The sequence below is a fragment of the Antechinus flavipes genome, chromosome 4 (assembly GCF_016432865.1).
Source record: "Antechinus flavipes isolate AdamAnt ecotype Samford, QLD, Australia chromosome 4, AdamAnt_v2, whole genome shotgun sequence".
Taxonomy (NCBI): Eukaryota; Metazoa; Chordata; class Mammalia; order Dasyuromorphia; family Dasyuridae; genus Antechinus; species Antechinus flavipes.
The window spans coordinates 370,975,153-371,001,581 of NC_067401.1; the positions used below are offsets into that span (position 1 = coordinate 370,975,153).

At 33.4% G+C, this 26,429-nt stretch overlaps 1 protein-coding gene and 1 pseudogene across 1 annotated transcript in view; one reads left to right on the forward strand and one right to left on the reverse strand.

Moving 5' to 3' along the window:
- The window catches only part of LOC127561571 (nuclear receptor coactivator 1-like), a 71,818-nt pseudogene extending 71,476 nt beyond the window's left edge, over nucleotides 1-342 (forward strand).
- A 37-nt stretch (nucleotides 343-379) lies between these two features.
- LOC127561572 (pre-mRNA cleavage complex 2 protein Pcf11-like) overlaps nucleotides 380-26,429 on the reverse strand; it is a gene marked incomplete at its 5' end in the record, with an annotated part of 74,691 nt that continues 48,641 nt past the window's right edge. Inside the window, 1 exon segment of the mRNA XM_051996750.1 lies at nucleotides 380-429. Coding sequence (XP_051852710.1) covers nucleotides 380-429 — 50 coding nt within the window.

Consider the following 26,429-nt stretch of genomic DNA (forward strand, 5'->3'; position numbering starts at 1 on the left):
TCTCTATAGTTCCCTTTCTGGATGCAGATGGCATTTTCTATCCAAAGTTTATTGGAATTGCCTTGTATCACCAAGTCTTTCATAGTCTTGCTGTTACTGTGTATAATGTAGTCCTGATTCTATTTGTTTCTCTCAGCACTAGTTCCTATAAATCTTTCCAGACCTTTCTAAAATCAGCTTGTTCAACATTTTTTTGTAGAACAATAATATTCCATTACCTTCATGTACCACAACATTCAGCCATTCTCCAATTAATGGGCGTCTACTCATTTTCTAATTCTTTGCTATCACAAGAAGATATCAGCTGACATTCTCAAATCAGAATCAGACAGTAATGCCTAGTAAGTGTAACAGGTTCATATATTTGCTGATATCAAATTTACAGTGAATCTCGTAGGTGCGAACGCTTATTTGAATCACTTTGGGTCCCTAGGATATCAAAAACCCACATCAAGACCATAGAACCTCCAGACCCAGCAGAAGGGAAAGTAAATTTTAAATAATAGACATACAGAGATATATAAATACATTATATATTTTTCTGAAATTTTTGATATTTCAACCTGCAGCCATTCTTTAGGCCATAGTATTTGGAACAAAAAGAGGTTTGCTTTCTGCTGAGGGTTGGGGGGAACTGCTTTTTTGTAAAGGACTTGGATGTTGAGAGAATAATATTGGCAGGGCAATTGGACAATTGATTTCTTGAGTCAAATTTGATCGTTCTTTTTTTTTTTCTGTAATTAGTCATTGATTTTTTATCTGAATTCAAGCTTTTGGAAAACAAAGATGAAAAGTTCCTGGGGAAGAAACCATTTTAGCTGGATTTGCTTCTGATCCCATTATAAAGGAAGGACCTGGCAGTCCTATGACCTTCAGCAAAAACAAAAAACAAAAATAAAAAAAAAAAAAAAACAAAAATAAAACAAAGCAATAATGATAATAACAAACCAATCATTTTCTTAAAAAGTTTATCCTATTCTCAGGCAGCTTGTGTGCACAAACAGCTTCTTTTACTATTCTATGTCTGGTTAGCTGCTTCCCTGTTCAGTTTTTTTAAAGATGCCTCCAGCAATAGAGGCTGAAATGTGTATATTTGCAAGGGATCAAATAATAAAATACAATTTTAGGGAAAGTGCAATAAATTTTTGGAAGGGTCATGGAAGGACAAAGGACAAAAATTTTTGAGTTATTGTAGATACAATTTTCTGATGAAGTGTGATGAAATAAAAAAGCAGTCCATTCTTAATGCTCTTACTGTATTAACTGCTAAAGTAGCTAAAGTTATTTAAAATAAAGGTAAATTCTATGATCTAAAAATGTATTTGGCTGACATTTGGGTTGAAGTTGCTGCCCTAATGGAACCAGACTCTTCTTTTAATTTTTCCTTTTTGCTCTTCCTATATATTAGCCCCAGCAATTAAATTAAAATGTGACTTTTAACCTTAAGTGAATATTAGTACAATTTACTTTTTTAGAAGTAATCCTAGCTGAATCTCCTGATCTGGTCCATTTTCTGTTTTGTCTGAGTCCTCTTATTTCCTATGACTAGTTGTAGCCTAAAGACTATAAACCTATTTGTATTCTGAGCTGGTTTTTTCCCAATCTGCAAGTTATTTCTCCTCTAAAAAGTCATTCAGGTCTATATTCCTATGCCTAACAAATGAGAAAATCTTTATAAAAGAATGTAACATAGTGTCTGGCATACAGAAGGTGCTACATAAAAAAGATTATTGCTTTTCCTTCCTCTTGCTGCTCAACTGATTCAATCTAGCTATGCTTTCTTACTACTACAGTACATGATATCTAGAATGGAACTTGGCAAATGGTGCTAATGAATACTTGATGTTATTGATTACTTGAACTTAATAACTACCTCTGTAGCCTACACAAGTCTACTAGGCTGATTATATATATATATATATATTTTCCCCTAACCCTTATTTATTCTTTAATATTCTTTAACATTTAAGTTGATTTGTCAGATTTAGCCAGATCCAGGCATAGCCTACCTGAAGAATTTCCTGTTTTTAATCCCAAACCATGCACCTGACTTACTCTGTACTCACTTTAATTACTCTTCCTCCTGAATTTCCTGTTTCTAAAAATGGTGTTATCATTCTTTCTTATATTAAGACTTGGGACTTCAGCAAACTTTTTACTTTCTTTCTTCTTTATCCTCCATATTAAATCAGTCACCAACTAATGAAAATTCTTTAATCAATCAATCAGCAACAGGCTAATCTGAAAGTCAAGAATTAAGTGCTGGCCTCCTAGAAGACATTTTCTTGAAGTTTTCTTTTCAGAGGAGAAAAGGATCCTCCAAAGAGCATTAATTTGTAACAAGTCATATTGTATGGGATGAGGGTGGACCTTGCTAACTCATCATAACATTACTTACTATGTGTTATTCAGAGAGTTAAAATCTTAGATAAATGGGAAACTTTTTTTTCAGTAGTGTTACAAAGTGTCTTTACTTTCTGAAGGAAATCTAATGGTGTATTGAATGTTTTGTCTCTATATTTATTTATGGGCTTTAATGAATCCTTTTAATCTTATGCATTTTCAGTGGTAGAACAAATAAAAATTGTACCATACTTAATAATCATATTAGGGATTAAATTATGTGTGGAGATGATGAACTAATAATTGGAGAATTTAAGATCCTAATCATACCTAAAATTTATGTTAGAAATTTTTAAAAGAATTTTACTGCAATTATGACAATGAGTCAAAGAGAGAAGTTGCCTTCTTAGGAATCAATGATAGGTGCTATGAGACCATGGTCTTTTGAGAAGTCAAGTATAAATAAGTTATGTGCATATAACATTGTGCTTCTGCCACCAGTGCTCAGAAACCTCTTCTTTGAGGTACTCTCACTTTTAGATCCTTATAGCAATTATATGAAAGCTCCCAGGTCATTATCTTTTCCTACATCACAAGGTTGAGGAAGCATGGAAGGGTTACTTTGGACAAGAAGAGAGATGCCTTTGTCCTCTGATTCTGAAGTGAAGGAGATTGAAAATGAATAAGGACAGAAAGAGATTTTGAAGGCTAGAAGTAGAAAAAATGAGGGTGTTTGCCATTTGAGTATCATGCAGACAAAACATCCATTTGCACAAGGCTCAATATTCTGTTGATAGAGAATCGTCGCACTGGTGGAGTTGGGAGTCTAAGGAAAGAGTACACTTTGGAACACCTTTGATGGAGACTTATAGGGAGTCAGTCAGAGGCAGAAAGGGGTTATCTTGCAATAGTGAACACATAGTTGAAGTTAGCATTAATTTTTATGAGAGTAATTCAGCACAATTCTGTGACTAAATAATGCATAGTAATTCAGGAGCAGGAGTGGACAAGACAGATGATGGTGGAGGAAATTAAAAAGAAATGAAGAACTAAACAAGGAGGCAAGAGGTTCCAGGTGTGGGGTGGAGTCTTATTGAAATGGTTAGCTGTATAAGAAAGATCGTGAAGGGGAGGAAATGGAGATTAGAATGAGTGGGAGATAGAAGAACTAGAGGCCATGAAGAAGGTTAAGGTGATAAGAAAGATGGAAGGATAGGAGACTATATTGACACAAAGAGGAGTCAGACTCTTGAATCTGGAGTGGTTCGAATCAAACTCTTCTGTTGTAATCAATCCTGTGGGTGGCTGATGTAGAATGGAAATGGATATCACAGCATTTACATTCTTTTTTAAAAATAACAACAAAAACAAAGAGGAATCCAAAATTCTGAAAGAAAAGCAATAGTTAAGCCTAAGGCTCTTAACACCTTATAATTGAACTTTTTTTTTTAGCACATCTCTGAATTTTTATGAGTCTTGTGTCATTGAGATCATGACCATCACATTTGAATTAGACATTAATTTGAAAATATCTTTTAAAAGGACATTTTACCATAGAAGAATGGAATTTAATAAAACTGACTCTTTTTCTTGACTCTTTCTCAGTAATTGTCATTTGAAAGTCATTTTCATAGAATTCTTAGCTCCAAACAAGGGCATAAAACTCTTACTTAGTGATTAAATCTAACTTATACCATTCACTGATTTGGGGTTTTTAAGGAGAGTATAATTTAACAAAATTATGGAGAGCAAGCCAGTTTATTGAAATTGGGATGGAAAAGAAATTAGCAAGGAAACTATTTATGAAACCATCTAGCCTTTGCCAATCTCTGTGTTCCAATGCAGAATTGTCCTTTAGCTGACATTTGTCCCACTGGTATTTTTCTAATCTGATTTTAAAAAATCTATTTATTTGTATTTTAAAACTTATACATGCATGATTTTTTTTCAAAAGACAGTATTCTTAAGCAAGAATTAAGCAAGGGTGCAGTTGGGAATATAATTTGATGGTTGCTTTATTTTTTTTTAACTCTTCTGACACACTTCTAGAATTGAACTAGAGAGCTAGTTTCATCTGAATTCCAAATAATGGTTCTATTATATGTATGTATATGGTGAGATTGTATTTTAAGTAGATTAAGAAATAAAATAATTAATTTCCTCTTCTCAATACACTTATAGAATCTTCACTGATGATCAAAATTTTAAATAGTTCAATATTTTCCTTATGCTCTTTTTCTTAGCTGAACTTGTGGCAATGTCTAGAGATGTTGAGCATGTAAGTCAAAAATGAAAAAATTCAGCCAATCATCTGACTGTCATGGATGGATGGAATTATTTATTTATTTTATCTTATCACTCTTCCAAAAAAGGAATTATATTTTTCTGTCTCTTATCTTTATCATCTTTATCCCTATCTCTGAAATGCTCTCTCCTACTTTTCCCTTGCTAAAAATCCTAGGACTGGCTCTAGAAAAGATTCTGAGAAAGACAAAGTCTTGGAAGGTACTTTTTGCTCCTCTTCTACTTTTTTTTAATTCCTGGTATTTGAGTATAAGATGACTCTGGGACATCTAGTTCCAATGAAACTAGAAGTTGGGAAACTTGATAGAGTTAAAAAAATAAATAATGAGAGTCATTTTCACTTTTTGTCTTTTTTAACTTTAATGCCTTCCCTCTGAGATTGCTCCTCTTCTCCAATTCATCCTGTATATAGCTTTTTGTATATAGTCGTTTGAATGTTGTCTTTTACATTAGATTGCAAGTTCCTTGAAAGCAGGGAATATTTTTCCCTTTCTTTATATCTTGAGCACTTAGCATAGTACTTGGCATATAACAGGTGTTTCACAAATGCTAATTCCATTTGTTCCTTACAAATGATAGGGCTTAGAAATGGAAAGGCCTTTAGACATAAATGCCAGGGATTATTTAATTTTGTCTTGTATTTCCCATGATGAGTACACTGCTGGACACAGAATTATTGTTCATCCTTTGTTTCCGAACAGGACCAGGAACATCATGGGGTGATTCATTGACTTGCCTGTAAAATGGCTTTAAAGTGAAAGAGAATCGCATACTCATCAGCCTCATTCTCTCTTCCAGGATTTCTTCCAGAGTCATCAAAGTGCAGCATCAAGCCAAAAGTTAAGATGATTGGTGATGGCCCAGGAAACAATGGATGACTTTTACCTACAGGTTGTCTGGCTAACCTCTGGACACTCCTGCTTCCTTTGCCTTCTTGGCTGTTGGAACAAATTGTTCTCATCCACCCATTCCACTAGCAGAAATCTTCACATTCTTGGGAAAGATGCCTTCCTAATTCACAAACAGGTTAGAGGATTATCAATTACCCTCTGCTTTAACCCATCTGGTTTAACCCATCTGCTAGAACAATTTTATTGGAGTGTGATCACAGGACATGCAGCAGCCTCTTGGAGCAGCAGAGCTAAGACTTTAACAGGCTTTTGACTAAATCAATAAGATTCCTGTCTTGTTATAGATTTGCCCAGAATTATACTCTGATTTTAACTTTCTAGAAAGAAATCATCTTTGGTTGTCTTTGGTTGACACAGAACAGTCACTTAATGGTTAACTTACTAATTGAATCATTTTATAGATAGGAAATAAAAACTCAGAGAGGAAAACTTCATGCAAAATGACACAGATATCAAGAAAAAGAGCTGAGATTTTAATTTGGATTTCTTTTTAGTCAAAACTAGGTCTTTTTCATTGATCCTCAGCTTCCAACTTTATAAAGGGAGATAATGTTATCTTTTCTTACTTTACAGAATTGTTGTGAGGAACAAATAAAAAAATAACACTTTATTCAAAAAGTTTTTGAATATCATTCAAAAAATAATACTTTGCAAATTATTAAAGAAAGGCAATGGTAATTGCAATGACTATGTTACTCATAGGATACAGCAAGCAAATGATCCAAAGCTACGGGATTAATTTGATTTTCTGTCTAATGTTACATTTGAAATGTTTACTGCTCTCTCTAGAGGTCTTTTGAACTTTTTTTTTTTTTTTTTTGGCCAGCTGTGAGAATTCTGCTTACATGTGGAGAAGAGAATCAATAGGGTGTAATTATTGGGTCTTGTTTTGGTCTAGGGTATGGCTTGAGTTTGTGAAGGATAAAAGCACATAAAAATTCTATTATCATAGAGAGTATACTTGCAAAATGTACATAGTCTAGAATCCATAATTTATTGATTTTAACCTGAGTGAAAACAATCTGAGACTTATGAAGGTGAAGCATTTTCCAAAATTTTAGGGAGATAATAAATAGGAAAGTTAGGATTTGTACTCAGGTCATCTGACCACAAAAACAATGCTCTTGTTGTTTCACTATTGTCTTCTACTGATATCAATGAAATAGGGAACATCCAATATATAAACCTGTACAACTAATATAGGTCAGTAACTCATTTATTAAATATAGTCTTAGAGAATTGCCTGAAGATAGTGATAGGTTAGACAATTGATGTGTGTAAGAAGCAGGTGACTGGTCTTTATCACCATATAATTAGTTGAGGAGGACTCTCAAATTTTTGCTCTTTTTCACTTCAAAGTCATCTAGATCTCAGCTTCCATTTCTGCTGCTATTTTGGCTTCCTTTGGCTGCTGGAATGTTTGGAAAAGCCTCTGAACAAGATCATTTAAGGGCATTATTGAGTACTGGGAGGAGTCATTGTTTCACAACATTCACTCTTTTTTTTGGTCCCCCAAAACTTAACATTACTGATATTTAAAAACAATCTGCAACAAATGAAAATAAGACGGGAGATATTTAAAATGAGTGATGATGTTGGCCCCAAAACATTTCCTACTCTCCTGATTACCACAAATTATTTCTATCCAATTGTTTTATTAAGAGAATATAAAAATGTTGAAGCTGGAAGGGAACTTAGAATTCATTTCAGTCAAGACTGATTTACAGATGAGAGAACTCAGAATGACTTACCAAATAACAAAATCAATTCATATATTTGTAATGCTTTGCATTTATTATCTAATTTGATCTTCATTATAATCCATATTTAAATGCTGTTATTATCCCCTTTTCCAGATAAGAAAATTGAATCTCAGGGAGATTAATGACTATTCCATTGTCACATAGCTTGTATTAGAAATGAGATTTAAAAATCTAAAAATCTAAAATGTAAAATCTAAAAAGTCTAAACCTTGCTGATTCCAAGTCCAATGTTTTTTCATTGGCTAAGTAACAAGCATAGAGCACAAATCTTTTGACTGGCACATTCAATACTCTTCCTATATCATCATAATGCCTTCTGTTAGTATAATGGAAACATTCAATTTAATAAATATTGATTAAGAATCTATTATATGCAAAGCATTATATATCTCTGGGAAATTGACTGGCTATGGTCATGTTATAGCAAACTTGTGGGATTTTTTATGATGAAAATTAGTTCACTGTTGTTAGTTGTTGTCTTTTCCCAAGTTTGCATTGTAATGCTTTGACTCATCACCTCCTTCAGTATGGACTTTTTATAAATTCTAGCAGTATTGGAGGTGACAGTATAACTTTTCCTTTAGAAAGATGACCTGAACATTGTCAGTAATTCAGTCTGTATCCTGGTTCTGGTCTAAACTATCTCTCCAGCAAAGGAGACAACTCAATTTATCCAAATTTATTCTCCAAACTTCACACTCTATCCTGCTCAACTCTACTCCATAAAAAGGAGTCTTTATCAAACTCTTCATCATCCCTTATTTATATGACATTTTCTAGTTTTTTAATAGTATGAGTTGCTTTGTTATGTGTTATCCAGGGGAAAATTTCATCCTTCTGCTCCTTGATCTTTAGGAATCTCCAATCTAAAAGGATATAGGGACAAGGACAACACCTATCATATGCTCTCCATTTTCTTGAATAAGTAGGTGTACAAATAATTCTTGATGATAACAAATAACACTTTCTTTTTGAAGGACACAAAATCCTAAAATTTAGAATTGGAATAAGCCTTATAGGGCTTCTTGGTAATCTTTTCTCTTCTTTACTTCACCTATTCAATCTTAGCATCTTTAATACTTGGTTAACATCCTTTTTCTTTTAAAAAAATGTTTTTAGTATGTACATTCATTTTCCCATATTTCTACATGTGTCAGGTGGAGGGAGAAAAATCAATACAAAAGGGAAAAATCATGGAAAAAGGAAAAAAAAAGGTGAAAATAGCATGCATTGATCCACAATCAGTTTCCATAAATCTCTCTCTGGATGTAGATGGTGTTTTCCATTCAAAGTTTATTGGAATTGCCTTGGATCACTGAATTGCTGGGAAGAACAAAGTCTATCATACTTATACATCCTTTTTCTATGAAATTTCCCCAGCCTCTTCTGGCCCATGGTGATCTTGTCTTTCTTTAAATTCATAGCACAAATTTGTTGTGCCACAGTTGTGATAATTAGATGCATCCTTGTGAAGTCCACTTGAGACAGTTATGTTATGCAATGAATAGAGAGCTAGAGTTGAAGTCAGGAAGACCTAAAGTTCAAATCCTGCTTCAGACAATAGCTGTTTGATCCTCAGTTCTCAATTTCCTCATTTATGAAAATTAAGATAATAAAAGCACCTACGTTCCAGGGATGTTGTGAGGAGTAAATGAGATAACAGATATAAAATACTTAGCACAGTACCTGGCACAGAGTAGGTTCTATATAAATGTTGGGTTCTTTTTATTTTCATTGATATGATCTTTCTTTTTATATGCATAATATTCCTTCTCCAATACTTAATAGAGATCATAGGATCATGGTCCCAGAGCAGGAATGGAGGTCAAAAGTCATCTAGTCCAACCCTTTGTTTTATAGATGAGGAAACAGAGTCTCAGAGAGATTAGGGACTTGTTCAAGTGCATTGATAGTAATTTTCAGATGTCCTCCAACTGGTCCAGAGATTCTATTGCTCTATACTACTTCTCTTTATTTATTTATTTATTTATTTCTACACTACTTCTTAAGCTAATCAATCCTCCTATAAAGAGTGCAAGGTTCTAGACCACTCTATCTATATACTGCCACAGGCAGAGATTTTGAACTCCAACGATTTAAGAAATTCTCTGTTGCAATAAACTAATTATATAGCTTATGCAATTGTTTTTCAGTTTCCTAGCACTCCTTCCAATGAAAAATACTCTAAGGTCCCTTTTCTTCTAAACAACACAACATAACACAAAACAAAACTCTTTTTCATAGTAACAAACCTGTGGCTTGCCTAAAACAAAAACCATTTACTCCATGATCACTCTTGAATGACCTAACAAATGTATCATGGAACCAGGGGGTGAAAAATAATCAGCAAGAAAAGAAACACACACACACACACACACATACACACACACACACACACACAAGTTTTCAACTTGTTTCTGCAATTCTCTAAACCATTAAGTGATCTAGATTCAGTCTCTGAACTTAACTTTGCCACTCTCAGGAGTGCAGTTAAAAAACAGGTGTTATAATCCGCAAAGTCACCTCTGGGTAAGGGGCAGGCAGAGGGACAAAATGCATTTTATTTTCCAAAGCATCAGCACTATCATTTTAGTAATTTAGAAAATCTCTGATTTGAAAATATGGGTTTTTATGAGTTTTACTAATTGGTTTTCTTTTGTTTATAATGTTATCACTGTTATTGGCAGTACCCTGAATCTGTATTATTAATATTTCATTTTTAGACTGTAGAAAATAGAAAGAAATAACATTCATTGAGCTGCTGAGCCATATAAAATAGCCAACTGTAACTATAAATCTCAACTTCCCATCATAGGGTTGTGAAGACATTATTTTTATTATATTTATACTTATGTATAATAAGTATATATATTATTATTATTACTTATTTTTCTTTTTACTTATGGTACTTAATTTTTTTGTCTATAGAAAAGTCTACAATTGTATTTGTGGGTACATGGGGGAAGCAATGGATACATTGAAGGGATGTTAATACAGCTGTTATTCTCATATCTTTTTTCCCCCTGAGACTATTGGGATTAAGTGACTTGCCCAGGGTCACACAGCTAGGAGGTGTTAAGTGTCTGAGACCAAATTTGAACTCAGGTCCTCCTGATTTCAGGGCTGGTGCTCTATTCACTAGATATTGCAGCTATTATTCTAATTCACTATTAAAAATCATGAGAGAGGAGATGTAATATTTTAGATAGGGACCCAGAGTCAGGAAGACCTGGATTCAAGACTTGCCTCTGTTACATACCAAATGGTAAGTAACCATTGTTACATGGACAAGTCCTTTAAACTGTCAGTGAGTGGGTATTTAATATAGATTAAATTTAAAATGTCTTACACACTTTTTTTTTTTTCCTGGAGAACTAGTTGTTAAAAATTTACCAGAACAGTTCTGGGGATTTGGCCATGTTACTTTGAGTACGCATTCAAAATGAGCATAAGCAGAGTGCTAGAAAAGTGAGTGTTTGCAGTAACATTTTAGAGATAAGAGGAGAGAATTATTAATGAAGAGTTTTATGTAAAACAAGTTTGCATAGTGATACTTGCTGACTTCATTATGGTAGTGGGCATAGAGAAGCAGTAAGTAAATAAATGAAAATTTATTTATATACCAAGAATTATAACTTAGGGCTGGGGATATACAATCAATCCTCAATTTTTTGTGATGATTCCTAGAATTTGGCATGAAAGCCAAAAATGCGAGTATTGGTACCTTGAACGTGTGGGAAAGAGGGGGCAGCTAGAGATAGTGCAATTGATAGTGTCTCAAAAGGTGAAGAATTTACAGATTAAACACATATTGATCAGAGACTGTTAGCTAAAGTAGATCAAGCCTATAGGCCCCAGTCACGTGATTTTAGATAAATCCTGGATTGCATTCCATTGGCCAAAGAAGGCATTACGTGGCCAAAGAAACTGTATATCACCTTGCCTATTGCATTCCACTGACCAAGTAGAGGAATACAGACTTATGTGAACAATCACAACATATGGAGGTTCTTTGTCAGAAATGTATAAAAGCTATGAACATTTTCATGGGAGTGGCTCTCTCCTGCTGTGAATTTGGCTCACAGACCAGGATGGGATCTGCTTCTCGAGATTCTAATAAATATTTCTGCTTTCTATGAGTGATCTCTGTAGTAGTCATTTTGGGTAGATCTTTTTATTCCAAACAATAGAATACTGGATCTAGAATCATGAAGATTTATCTTTCTGAGTTCAAATCCAATCTCAGAATTTACTAACTCTTTAATCATGGGAAAGTCACTTAACCCTATTTGCCTCAGTCTTCCAGCTAGAGAAGGAAATGACAAACCACTGCAGTATCTTTGCCAATAAAACCAATGGAGTCACAAAGATATGATGACTGAAACCCAACAGCAATGGGAAAAGGAGGATTAGGTACCTGTGACTACCCAAAAATAATCCTTTTCAATCCTTTATTGAAAATATATTTTTTCTGCAATTTTAATATCAAAACATAGAAACATTTTTATTTTAAATTTAAATTAAAACATTTTCCCCAACACAGTAGGCATGAAATAATGAATAAAATAAAACACACATTAATTTGGGATTAATTAAATTGGGAACATGCAAAACATTTTTTTGCTATTAATTCCTTAGCATCTTTGAACTTTTGTGCTACTATCTTGATAAAAATAACATTTATTGCAGACATTTTTGGGATGCTAGATAATAAAAATGAATAATAGAGATAAATGAATGAGTGAATGAATGATAATAAAAAAAGCATATAAAACATACTCTGAAGAAGTTTTTACTCAGTAATAGGAAAGCAGAAATAAAATCACCAAGGGTAAGGAAATAGAACAGTCATTTCACTGGTGTGAAGAACTCTCAGGTAAGGAAATTTCCTCTACCAATGAATGTCTAAAAAAACCCAAAAAACAAAAAACAAAAAACAAACAAACAAACAAAAAACCCTCTGCAATATAGGATCACAGGAAGTTGCCTATAACACTGAGAAATTGCATGTCTTGCTCAGATTTACACAGCCAGTGTAAACTACAGTGATGTTTAAATTCAAGTGTTCCTGAGTTCAAGGCCAATTCCTTATCCACTATGCCATACTGATTTTCAGTTGGAAGGAATGGAATGCCACCTCCCTCACTTCAATAAATTGCCAATCATTGAGGAAGCATTATTAAACACAGGCCATGTGCAAAGCTCTATGGCTCTAATCCAGATGATATAATCCTCTTCTATGGTAAGTATTCAATTCTCTGGCATCATGGAGGTTATGATTATTTGGGCTACCTCTGTAGTCAATATATAGTCAATACTGATTTTCTAGTCTAATCATTCCTATAGAATTCTACAACAATTATTTGAATGTCCAAAATAAATTATCTTTGATTAATCATCCTTATCCTTCTTCCCTCATATCTAATAATTTATCAAGACCTGTTATTCATAGATTTTTAGAGATAGAACCATTAAATCATCTAGTCCAACTTGCTCATTTAGTAGGTAAGAAAATAAGCACAGGGAGATTGAATGTTTCATCCAAAGACACAGCTAATTAACAACAGAGTTAGGATTTCAGTCCAGTGTCCTAATTTCTAGTCAAGTTTACTTTCTATTAAATTACAAAGGTGAACCAGTCAAATTTACATTTTCTTTCTCATCTTCCTTGCTAAGAGGCTAGTCTAGGTTTAAATGGTTTCCCTACCCTCCTCCCCAAACCATTGAAGCCTTCTGATATCAAAAATAACTTTTATTTCAAACAATATTCACTTTTCATAGCACATAAAATCTACAGTACCATAAATATTGTACAGCAAAGAAAACTCTTTTTTAACTATGTGACCAGAAAAACATGTGAGGGCATTATAGGGCATGCTATAAATATCTCTACCTTGGACACCCTCTGAAAACCAAGAGAGAGATTACTGGGATTTTAGTAGCTGATATCGGAAGATGTCAAGATTGGTAAGATCCTTTGCACCTAGTGGATGTTGTTAGTGAAGGTTGGACATTGTGAAGGACATACCATTTTGAAATGATTTATGAGTGACAAAATTGCTACATTTATCTGTCAGTGATGTGTAGGATGATTTAAATTCAAAGAAAGGATAGGGAGATCACTTAAAGTCTACACTAACCTGTTAGCAGGAAGATGAAAAAGAAAAGGTTAATTTGAATGGTTTACCTTTGTAGTATAGTGGAAAATGTAATTCTGACCCATTTAAATTCAATTCATGGGCAAGTCAAGAATATTTATGAATTATATAAATATTGTATTTTATATATGAGTATATGTATATGTTTGTGTGTAAAAGAATAGAGGCTGATTGAATCACTAAATCATCAAATTCCAAAGAATATCAATAACATGATGATGATTATGATGATGTCTAGCACTTATAGAAATTTAAGGTTTGAAAATCACTTTACAATTATTATGACATTGATCCTCAAAATAACTCTGTGTCGTAGGTGCAATTATTATCCCTATTTTACAGAAGGAAAAACTGAGGCAGGCATTTAAAAATGATTTTTATAGTGTCCCACATCTTTTGTTGTTCATCTTTTGGTTTTGAAGAGGACCAATAACATCACAGGATGATGTCTTGACTTGACCATGAATTGGATTTAAATGAGTCACAATTACACAAACCTCACTCTTTCTTAGTAGCAGGACAAAAGTCAAAATGACTGGTGATGTCCAAGGATGCATTGGATGTTCTTGGCATCTTCAATATCTGACTAAGCTCTAAGTGCCTTGCCCTCCATTCCCCATCCTTGATCAAAAGAAGACTACAAATTTCAATGGGTCTGATAATTTTGTTCTTCTCATTGATATCTTACAGAACAACCGACAGCAGTATTTGCATCAGGAATTGAGGGAAAAATAGAACCCCCGAGAAAGACAGCTCCAGAATTATAAAAGGAGCCCTGAAAAGAACTTTACAATTCCTAAGAAGAACTTGATGAAGATTTTATGAATGGACAAAAAGGATTCATATGATCAAAAATGCATTTGTCACATTAACTCTAAAAGCTTTTATTCAGGTTCCTTTGGACTCTGTTCTTATAGGAGAGCATGCCACAGACCATGGAGGGCATGCTTTTGTACTAATTATTCTTTTGACACATTCTTCCCAAAATAAATGCTAATTAAGTCTGGCTGACTAATAGATTTCAACTGGTAATTAATGGAGGAAGCATACCAGTGAGACCTCATGATTTACAGTACTAAGCAAAACCATCCCCTAACTTCTGAGAGTCTCTAGAACTCTGAGGGGACAAGTAGGCAGCTAATCATTGGGCACCTGCTGTATCAGTGTAAATGGAACATGGGCAAAGAAGTTTCTAAGGTTGTGTTATACTTGTTTGTATATGTGTATATCTCCCCTTTTAGAATGTGAGCTCCCACATGTCAGGGACAGCATCTAGAAAACAACCCGATACATAATCTTTTATGAATGATTATTAGTTAGTTGATCTTTATAATATCCCTATGAGGTGAGAAATGTCAAAATAATTAACTCCATTTTTCCAGGGAGGAAAGTGAAGGTCAGAGAGAGTCACATATATAGGAAATAGGATTTGAAGCTAATTTTCCTGGAGTGGGTCTAGCTCTCTTGTTATCTCTAGATTATAAAACCTGAAGAGTTTGAATTTTATCCTGTCAGCAAAGGAGAGCTATTAGAGATTTTTGAGAGTGGGATGCAATGATAAAAACTGGTACCTTTGGAAAATATATGTGTTGGTTGTCCCAGTTATTTTGTAAATCATTTTAATCAATCAATTAATTAGTCAATTAAGTATACCTTTCACAAGATGATATTTACTTCAAAGATATAACAAGAAAAAAAGGGTACACTCATTTTCCCCAACATCTGGGAAAAATGATCTCCCATATACTACACCTCAGTAGGAGGTGGGGGTTGATTAGATTCCTATTTAACAATTGGCCCCACATGTCCAGGTGCAGATAACTCCTGGGTGAATCCTTCTTCTTAACTGGATTTTTGAAGGTTATTCTAAGTATGAGTCCTTTCTTGACATCATATAGTCTACGAGAAAAGACCTTAAGACTTTTCCTTTCATGTCATGGTTTCTTGGCAGATACTATGAATGAAGGAGTATCTAAATGAAATGGAGATGATTAAAGCTGACAGGTTTTCTTAAAGACTACTACACTTCTGGAAAGGTAGCTAGATGGTGAAATAGAATGCCAAAACTGGAGTCAGAAAGAGCTGAGTTCAAATTTGGCATTAGACATTTAATAACTGTGTAACCTTGGGCAAGTCATTTAACCCTATTTACCTCAGTTTCCTCATCTGTAAAATGAGCTGAAGAAGGAAATAGCAAATTACTTCAGTGAGTTTGCCAAGAAAACCCCAAATGAGGTAAGGAACAGTTGATCATGACTGAAATGACTGAACAACACATCAACATCACATCCTATCTGGCAACATATTAAATCGAAAAGATTTTCCCACCTCATTTCCAAGCAGCAAGAAATGGTCCAGACATGGCTCTCTGATACACTTTCTTTTTATATTATTATGCTGTTTCGAAAACAAGCTCCTCAAAAGCCTTTATGTGGAAATACTGAAGGAATCTATGCTTGCATCAAATCCCCTCACATTCTCCTTTCTAGTTGAAAGATTCATCATCATTAGGCAGGGATTGCAGCTCACTTTTAAAGGGCAGATCCTACCTTATCTGGCTCTCTATTGCCACTTGCTGAGACTTTAAAAAAAAGGACAATAAAAATAAATGAGAAGAATGATACTACTTTGGATTTTGATGATATGCTAATGGTATTTATCAAAAAATGCAATGATAATAATTAATGTCAGAAACGAAGTTGCAGACATAATCACATTATAAAAAGTAATATAATAAGAGACCAGCCAACCCACAGGCCACTCTTTGAGAATGACTAAGTTAATGCTTGTTGCTTCAAAATAATTTAAGACTCCTTCCCCTCCACCACTACTTCCTAATAATGACTTTTCACATGAATGATGCCCATTCTTCATCTCCAGAAAGCAAACAGTTTTGCAGGCCTTTATCACGACTGCTTCATTCATTAGTTGCTATGAGGGGACTTAAGATTAATGTGCTCTGAATTGCATTCCATATGTTTGCTTTTCCAAGCTGATATTGAACAACCAAACATTGGAAAATTAATATTGTTAATTAACAGTCTGTATTAAAGCTGGCAGCAGTTAAGGATATGAAATAATTGGCTTTGGGACAATGTTTCTTAAATTGAGGGTCATGAATCCCTAGGGCAATTGTGGTAATGTTGCTAAGAGTTTGAGAAAATCCACCATTTTCAGCACAATTTTCCTGAGAGAAGTGCTATAAGAATATGTAATGTCTATGCATTATTTTCTTGTCCACTCTCTTAGTTTATGGACACTTTTATCTCACTCACTCCAGCTTCAAATCTTTCTTTTCTAGGCTGCTTTGGAAGGACTCCCTAAAATTACCTCTTCAGAAGACTCATTGAGAACCAACATTTTCCTACCTCTGTGACTTCCTTCTGAAGCAGGTCTGGTATCAATCATTCTAGACTTTATAATTAAATTCTAAGTTTATCTTCTGGGTAGTGTGAGATGTTTATAGGAGATTACAACAAGTTCATGGCAGGGAGTTGGTGGGGGAGGAGAGAGAGAGGAGGTAAAACAAAAGTTTGAGGTCTCTGGCTTTGGCCAATTAGTCATAAATAGAAAAAACCCCAACAGTCCTTTAATTTAATGGGAATTTTGATCAACAGGAGTCACCTGCCCCTGGTCATTTCTAATTAATTTTGAAATTCTGTTTTCTCCACAAATCAATAATTTACATGACTTCTCCAAAAGCCTAAAATCAGTTGCAAGAATTGACATTTTGCCTTAAAGTAATTCAAAATGAACAATAACTTTAATACATTGCTGCTGTTTCAGAAGCTGCTGTGATTATACATGAGCAAGACAATATAATGGCATTTGAGAAAAGCACTCATCTTTAACTACTCATCTCTTTTTAAGTTAGGTCATATTATAATTCATACTGTATTACACTTTATAGAAACATAGTTAAAGCCAATGAGTGGGGAGTAGAATAAACTAGTATATTACTTACTTTCTCATGTGTTCTTGAACAAGTCACTCAATTCTTTGTGACTCAGTTTCTTTTTCTGTTAAATGGAGGTCTTTGACTTGATGATCTCAAAATGCTTGCTCTAGAGACAGAAAACCAAGTTCAAATCGTATTTCTTGTACTTATTGTCTATGTGACCCTAGCTTGCCCAGGCTTCAGTTTTCTTAAGTGAAAAATGAAAGTGTTGGATTAGATAGCCTCTAAAGTCCCTTGCTACTTTATGACTTCATGTCACTTCTAATTTTAAGTCCTATAAATTCTAAATATACTATTTTAGATAGTCCCTAGGAATAGTTATATGTAGTCAAAAACCACTTATTAAGGGCATCATCTTCTATGGAGTTCACACAAAGTAGGGGTAATGATGGAAAGAAAAGACTAGGCTGCAAAGTTCAACTCCTAACTTCTATAAAGGAAGGCTTTGAAAGAAATTTAGTGATATACCTTCCAAACTCAAGAGCCTGAGTTCAAATGTTGCCTCTTGCACTTATTGCCTATGTGACTTTGAGCACTTAACTTCCCTAGGTCTCAAGGGAAAGGATATGTAGCAGAGTATAAAAGCTGAATGATGATGAGATTTCAGATGATCAGCTTAAGTGAGGAATTGTGTTCCTTGCAATTTAAATCAAGAAGATCTTTGGGTGGAAAATGGAAATAAAAGAATGGGATAATTATAAAAGCTGGTCTAGACAATTGGGAAAAAACACATTATTGTTTTAATGGTGACTAAGATTGGAGGATCTTAATTTTTTCTTGTGTATACTGTAAAGAATCCTTTTGGAAGCCTGATGAAATTTACAAATGTCTTCTCAGAAGAATGATTTTGAATAATTGAAAGAAATACTAAATTTCAGTTAGAGTGTAGTGGGGAAAATGTATTTTTTTCTAACCCAAGTTCTTGGACCTTCAGACATTTACAGTCATAAAAATCCTGTTCCAGATAATAAAAATTAAATAAAACATTGAAGGAAATAGTAGCATATTTAAGATCATTAAAACTACTTAAAATTCAATTAACTTTATTAAATGTTTATTGGGTGATTAGGTGATGTGGGAATAGGACATCAGGCCTGGAGTTAGGAAGACTCATCTTAATGAGTTCAAATCTGGTCTTAATCACGCACTAGCTGTGTGATCCTGGGCAAGTTATATCCCTGTTTGTCTCAATTTCCTTATTTGTCAAATGAACTGGAGAAGAGAATGGCAAATCATTCCAGTTTTATGTATCATGAAAACTCCAAATGGAGTCCAGCAAAGACTTGGAAATGACGGAAAATGACAGAAAATGACTGAAAAGCAAAAAAGTGCTAATGACATGTCCTCTCACTTAAGTACTATTTTAATCCCTCATTGCCTCACAGGTTGAGTCTGGGCTCCCAATCACTGTCAATAGAGTATAAGCCCTGGAAAGCTGCAAAGGTTTGAGCATGGGCTAATGATTACTGCCATCCACTGAGAAGTTTAATTTTGGAGAGATTCATTATCATTATCAACAAGATGATGACATTTTTGGTTATTTTGAAGATCACCTATTAAATCAGACCATTTGTTATCTGTGTGAATGAAAGTAGTAACCATATAGATGAAATCACAGGTTCTTGAAGAGATAAAATATGGATCTATAGTTTAGATTAGACAAGATAGTGATGAAGCCAAAAATTATTAGAGCAAGAAAAAACTTTTGAGACCGCTCTATTTCATCAATCTATTTTATCAATGTATAAATTGAAGCCCATAAAAATGACTTGTCCTATGTCATGCAAGTAATAAGTGATGGATTCGAAGTTTAACCCCAATTCTCCTGTCTCCAAATCCAATGTTATTTTCACTGGGATGCTATCTTCCCTTGTGAAACTTACAATCTAATAAGGGGATATTCACAAATATTCAAATGGACTAAGATCTTATTGATCCAATGGTCAAAGTAGACAAGGAAAATCACAATCAAATTCATATTTATCCACTGTGACATATATACATATTCTCCCAAAAGTTTGCTATGACATTTCCCACACATGTTGACCACCAGTGGAATATGCGACATCTCTTGCTCTTGCTAAATGTGAAAGACTGACTTTCTACTAGACTCTCTTTGTCCTCTTTTTTCTCTTCATCTTCCCATGTAGATTAAAAAATCTTTTGTGAGAAGGAATCATTGTTAATATAGAAGCTATCACCCAATTAGTGTATGAAAGAAGCCAGATTTGAAATCAGGGTTTAAACTGCCTCAGTTTCCTCCACTGTATAATGGTGCTAATAATATAATACCTATTTCAAAAGGTTGTTGTGAGGTTCAAATTAGATATTTATAAAACATTTTAGTAATAGTATCTGGCATATAGTGGTTGCTATATCAATGTTGTTGTTATTATTTATTTCTTGTCCTGCTTTTAGTTTCCCTTAATCTTGTAGTCAGGAAAATCTGAGTTCAAGTCAGAATTCTGGAAGATGGGCAAATTAAATAACTTTTCAGTGTGCTAGGGAACTTTGCAATGATACCAGTTTCAGAATAGTTTCTAATCTATTTTGGTCAAGTGAGCTTTCTCACAAGATATTCCCAATATTGAGGAAATCACAGGAAAAATAATGATAATTACATAGGATATATTATAATAATAATGTAAAATGAGTATAGCCTCCAGGGACTCAGAATGTCTTAGGGAAAAAAGACATATAAATACAACAAAAATATGAAAGTGTTGATTCTGGAGTAACAGAAGCTGAGTTCAAATCTCATTTCCAATATTATATATATGACCTTGGACAAGTCACTACACTGCTGTCTCAATTTCCTTATCTATAAAATAAGCAGATTGGACAGAGGTTCCTTTCAGCTACAAATCTTTACTCCCCTTATCCTAAAGTAGCAAGAAAAATTGACAGTGTTCTGATAAACCTTTAATGGTCAGCTCCCCCAAAAAATGCTCCTCCCCCACTGCTAAATTTAATCTTCACTTGTAACATTTTTCTCAGTTTTAAAAAATCCAGGATACCAATAAAACACTAAGTTAAACTTTGTATCTTGGGTGCAAACATTCCCATTTAAAATTTAGTAATCTCTCAAACCACTCCTGCATAAGATAGAAATTTTAAGACAGGAGTTTCAAGGGAATTCCCCTTACCTGCTGCTGCTGTGCAGGATTTTTTTTTTCTCTCTAAGTCTTTTCCCCAAATCCAATTGAAAGACAAACATGTGAAGTCTGTATAATTTAATGATATCACACTCACAGATGGTATCTCTCCATGGAGCCAAGACAATCAGGTTTCATAACATTGTCATCAGTGACCTGGCAGTAAAGCATTCCTATTATGTGGTTGTCTATCAGAGTCATTTTGAATTTCCAAGGGCTGAGTATCAACTGAGAATCTATTTTTTAAATAAGAATGATTTCAGGGGTGGGTGATCTCCAAGGGAGTTCCAGTGACTATATGTGAGATTCATTTGTTCCAGGGAAGCCAAGTTAAAGCTTGGTTTCCTTCATGAGACATTATTATAGGGTCCTAGATTATAACAAAACAAAACAAAAAATTAAGTAGAAAAGCTTGAGAAACTGAGGTCCAGAAAACAGTGCCAAACTCTATACAGCCATCTATCATTTACTAGGTTGGATATTGCATTAGTGAAGAAAATTGTAACAAAAGCTATAAATAATGAGTGCTTGCAAAATGTCTCTTGTAATTCTGCAGTGCATATCAGCCACATACATCAGTAAAGATGGAAGGAAATCATGAGATTATGTGAAATTTAGTCCCCTTTTGTAAGAAATACCGTATTTCAAATGTTTCCAGATAACTATTTGCCTTATTAAAAAATAGAGAATGATATTCTAGTTTCAGTAGCCTATTTCAGGATTCAGTGATTTTTATAGCCAGAATTTTTTTCTATGATTTTTCTACATGACATCATCAGATCATAGATTTTAAACCTTAAAGTGAACTTCAAAGTCATTTAACTTGTCTCACAAGAAGAAAATGAAATCCTAAAACATTAGGTGTTTTATCCAACCTCTCACAGGTAGTAATTGGCACAGGTTAGTTTATGAATATATATCTTCTGTCTCCAAATTCACTGGGCTAAATTGTACTACATTCTTCTTCAGTCAAATTCTCCAACTGGTCAAGCAGGCAAAAAATTCTAGGTTTTGTTTTTCTTAGTGATATTTTAGCATATTCAACACTGGGTATTTTGGCATATTCCACACAGCTGCAGTCTATCTGAATTCCCCCTCACCTCAAACAATTTTAGCTTATTTCCTCTTTATTTTGAGGGTATTGTACAGCCAGGTGATGAACTTCAAAATGAACTTTTTCATTTTGACATTAGAACTAATAGCCCCAGTCAGATTTTTCCCATCCTTTTTCATTCATTTATTCAATATAATTGCCCATCACAAGTATAATGAATATCAACTAGAGAAGTATGAACTATATAGCTAAGTGACTGGAAATGATCTTGTACTTTCTTTAGGTGGATAATTTTACTAATGGGAAATTCTACAGTGCAGTAACTATTGAAATTTCAAGTGGCTTCTCTGAAAATAATACATGAGTACATCTAATATTTTACTTTTTAAAGTGTCATTTTTTCTATTAAAAGATGACAGTGAGCTTGAATATATTCAATAGAGCATAACGATATTTGTATAACTGTGACAACCTAATAGATTTGCTTAAAATTACATTCTGAAAAGATATATATTTATATGAATACAAATAAGTATATGTAATGTTATAAACTATGGATATATATAATATAGATCTCATTCATATTTTATATGTATATTCCATATCTGTACATATCATATGTATGTGAATTGAATAACATGGATTTATTTGCCAAAAACAAACTGAGATTGATTCTGTTTGTCATGTGTGCTATCTTCTAAAAATGGTAAAATCTGTTACCATAGAGATACCTCTATTTATGGATATCTGGTCCATATTTTGATTTTGTAAATATAAAACACAGTAGCAAAAACATGAGACCAGCTTTAATTTAAAACTCATTATTTCAAGGAAACAATTTTATGTCTCCTTGTTGAATTTTCTATTATATTAAATATACTACACCTTTTTACTAATAGAATACAGAGGCCACTGCACTATCAATCCATTTTCAGTTTTTATTTATATTAAGATATCAGAATATGTAATAGAATAAGGCAGGGAATTATATGTAAATAATACAGAAATACCACTGTTGTCAAGGTGAATAATTATATTTTTTCCTTACTAAGTACCATAATTGCAATCAACTAACTAGAAAGTCTGGGATAGACATGTCAATACATGGAACAAATTTAATATCAGAGAATAGAAAGTAACATCAATACTCATGTTCTTGGTTGAAATTATTTGGTACTGCTAGACACATTTTCATCTAATTTTCTCCTGTGCAGGACCCAAATTTAAAGATACATCCAGGTTGCAATTAATGTAATTTTAATAATTAAATAGTACAAATTATAAAATGATTCCATGGCCTGTATTCCAAAGAGATCATAAAAAAGGAAAAGGACACACATGTGAAAAAATGTTTATAGCAATCCTTTGTGTAATGGTAAGGAATTAAAAACTGAGTAGATGCCTATCAGTTGGATAATGGGTGAATAAGTTATGGTTCATGAATTCTATGAAATATTATTGTTCTATAAGAAATGATCAGCAGAATGATTTCAGAGAGGCCCAGAGAAATTTACATGAATTGATGCTAAGTGAAGTGAGTAGACCTAAGAGAACACAATACACAGCAACAACAAGATTATATGATGATCAAATCTGAGAGATATGGATTTTTCAATAGACAGGTAATTCAGGCCAGTTCCAATTGTCTTGTAATGGAAAGAGACATATATACCCAGAGAGTAGAATGTGGATGCTGAATGTGGATCACAACCTAGTATTTTCAGCTTCTTTTGTTGTTTGCTTGCATTTTGTTTTCTTTCTCATTCTTTTCCCTTTTTGATCTGATTTTTTCTTGTGTAGCATGATAATTGTGGAAATATGTATAGAAGAATTGCACATGTTTAACATATATTGGATTACTTGCCATCTAGGGGAAGGGTCAGTGGGGAAGGTGGGGGGAGAAAAAAATTGGAACAAAATGTTTAGCAAGCATGAATATTAAAAACTATCTATGTATGGTTTTGAAAATAAAAAGCTTTATATAAAAATAAAATGATGCCAAGTTATATTTAATTTGATCCAAAATTAAATTAATTGTACATCTATGAATTATTTGAGGGTTTAACATGTCTATTTTGTCATTCTGCAGTTGCCTACTGTGAAGTACAATTATGTGCTGTTATATACCATATTACCAATAACTGTATTAGGGTTTTTTTTTTCAAACGAATCTTTAACAAAATGGAATAAAGGAAGAATAATATAGATGGAAACATTGCCATCATGCAAAAAAGAGTATTTTTATTAAAGTAGAAAAACAACAAAAAAAGATGTAGGGAGCAGCTAGTTTGGTGCAGTGGATAGAGCACCAGCCCTGAAGTCAGGAGGACCCGAATTCAAATTTGACCTCAGATACTTAACACTTCTTAGCTGTGTGACCCTGGGCAAGTCACTTAACCTCAATTGCCTCAGCAGAAACAAACAAAAATTATGTAATTGAATGACATGAATGTAGTATTAGTAACTTAAATAAGATGAGATGATACCTGAATATATCTGAATTTTCAGGTATTTATGGGATTTTATAAAATACTGAAATAACAGAAAAGAAAAAGTAGAACTTTTGTTAGCTTTAGTTTTGTTAGCTTTGTTTTGTTGGTGGTTTTTTTTTTTTGGGGGGGGGGCAAAGATATTAGAATGCTTTGCTATTTCTTTCTCAAGTCAATTAAAGCAAACACAGGTTAAATGACTTGCTCAGAGTCATATAGCTAGTAAAGTGTCCAATACCAGATTTATATTCAGATCTTCCTGACTTCATGGTCAGTGTTCTATCTACTGAGTCAACTAGTTGCCTCTTGTTACAAGAAACAGAAGTATTTCAGTTGCAGCCATGGAGTGGATTAAAGAGTACAAATAAAAGTACATTCATTTTAGCAAAGCAGCCATTATGACCAAGACTTCAAGTTTATTTAAAGAAGTGAAAGAAAATGGAAATGAAGAGTGAAAAATCTTTTATTGTTTTGGTTGGTCCTGTAGCTTTAAAAATTGAGTGCAGTTGCATAATGCCAAAATTCCCAGAGAAGAGGTCAATGAAAATAAGAATGTGGTAGTTAATATCCTGAAGCTTTGAAGAAAATAATCAATTAAGGTCAATAAAATCAGTAATTTTTTTTTTAACTGTAGATAAAGCAGGCTCATTCTGGAAGAATAATGGCTTCCAAAATTTTTATTTTTGAGAATGAAAAAATTGCCCAACCTAGACTTGAAGTATATAAGATTTATCTAACTTAAAACCAAAGCTTATTTATTCTCTTGAAATCTTCATACTCTGAGTGACTATACCTACTGATTATTTCCAGTTCTTTGGTGGACAAATAAGAAAAAATTGTGATGAAAACTATTTTCAATGGTTTTCAAGTTATTTTAGCCTGTTTAAAAGTGTTTCAGACACAATGATAATAACTTTAAAACCTTATTGATTTTAGTCATTTTGTGAGAATGAAAGCATACAAATTTACTGACTATTAAGAATAAAGTTCTCTGAGTCTACCAAACTAGGTATGAAGATAGAATGAAGAGAAGACAATTTCATTATTTCTATAGGTTTATACTTAGCAACTATATTTAACAATTTTTTTTCAATTTTACTTTGTTATAATTATCTTATTACTCATTAATAAACGAGTCAGAAATAAATTTTCTTATTATTTGCTGTTATATGAAATCAATAAAGAGATAAAAATAGATTTAGTAATTTTTACTCCATGTTTACATTGGGCTAGAATAAATTACTATGCAATTATAACTTCAAATAGTGCAAATAATAGAGTCACTTCACAAAAGTCATTGTTCACAGTAATTGGGACCTCACTATACTTTCTTTTGCTACATTTTGGAGGCAAATGGAGCTTTGTCATATGTTAAGGACAAGTCTATATTATGTGATAAAAATGATAGCAAATATGGTTAATTAAGAAAGCATTTATTGAGCCTTTGCTGTGTGTAACTTTTAGCAGCTCTGCTTTCTTTTGTCTCCATTTGGTTTCATACTTACTGGTAACTCTCTTCTTCTCCCCCTTTCCAGCTTTCTTTTATGTATTTTCTTCCCGCTTTAGATTGAAGTTCCTTCAGTGTAGGGACTGTCTTTCTATTTCTTATTTGTATTCCCAGTGCTTAATACAGTGTCTGTCACATAGTAAACCCTTAATAAATGTTTATTGGAATTGGATTGTATAAAGCTTTATAATAAGGAATGGGGGAAGGAAATCAAGTAACAGTAGACAGCAGAGAATATTAAGGATTCAATGTGAAAATATTGAGAGAAATCTATGAAAATCTTTCCTTTCAGAGAAACTTTCTTTTGTTTCCTACCTCTGTTTATTTTTTCACTTGCTGTTCTAACTTTACAGACCAATCCCTGGATAATGAAATCTTTGTCTCTTCATTTTTTCACTATGTCCCAATAGCTCTTCTTTCAATCTTTTTAGTGCAAGGAAATTTATTCAGCTAAGACGGCCCAGTAGATAAGGCATTTTGTAGTTATAAGAGAGATAAGTTGCTGCAAAAGTCAGTTTTTGCATGCTGATCATCCATCACCATAGTAAAACCAGAGACCAGAATTGGAAGTTTAGAGATTGTTTGTAGTCTGACTTATTTTATAGATGAAAAGGCTGAGAAAGGTGAATCTTCTCATAGAAAATTACACAGTGGAGGCAGCTAGATGGTGCAGTGGATAGAGGACCAGCTCTGAAGTTAGAAAGACCTGAGTTCAAATCCTGCATCAGACACTTAGTAATTTCTAGTTGTGTGACCCTGGGCAAGTCACTTAATCCCAATTACCTCA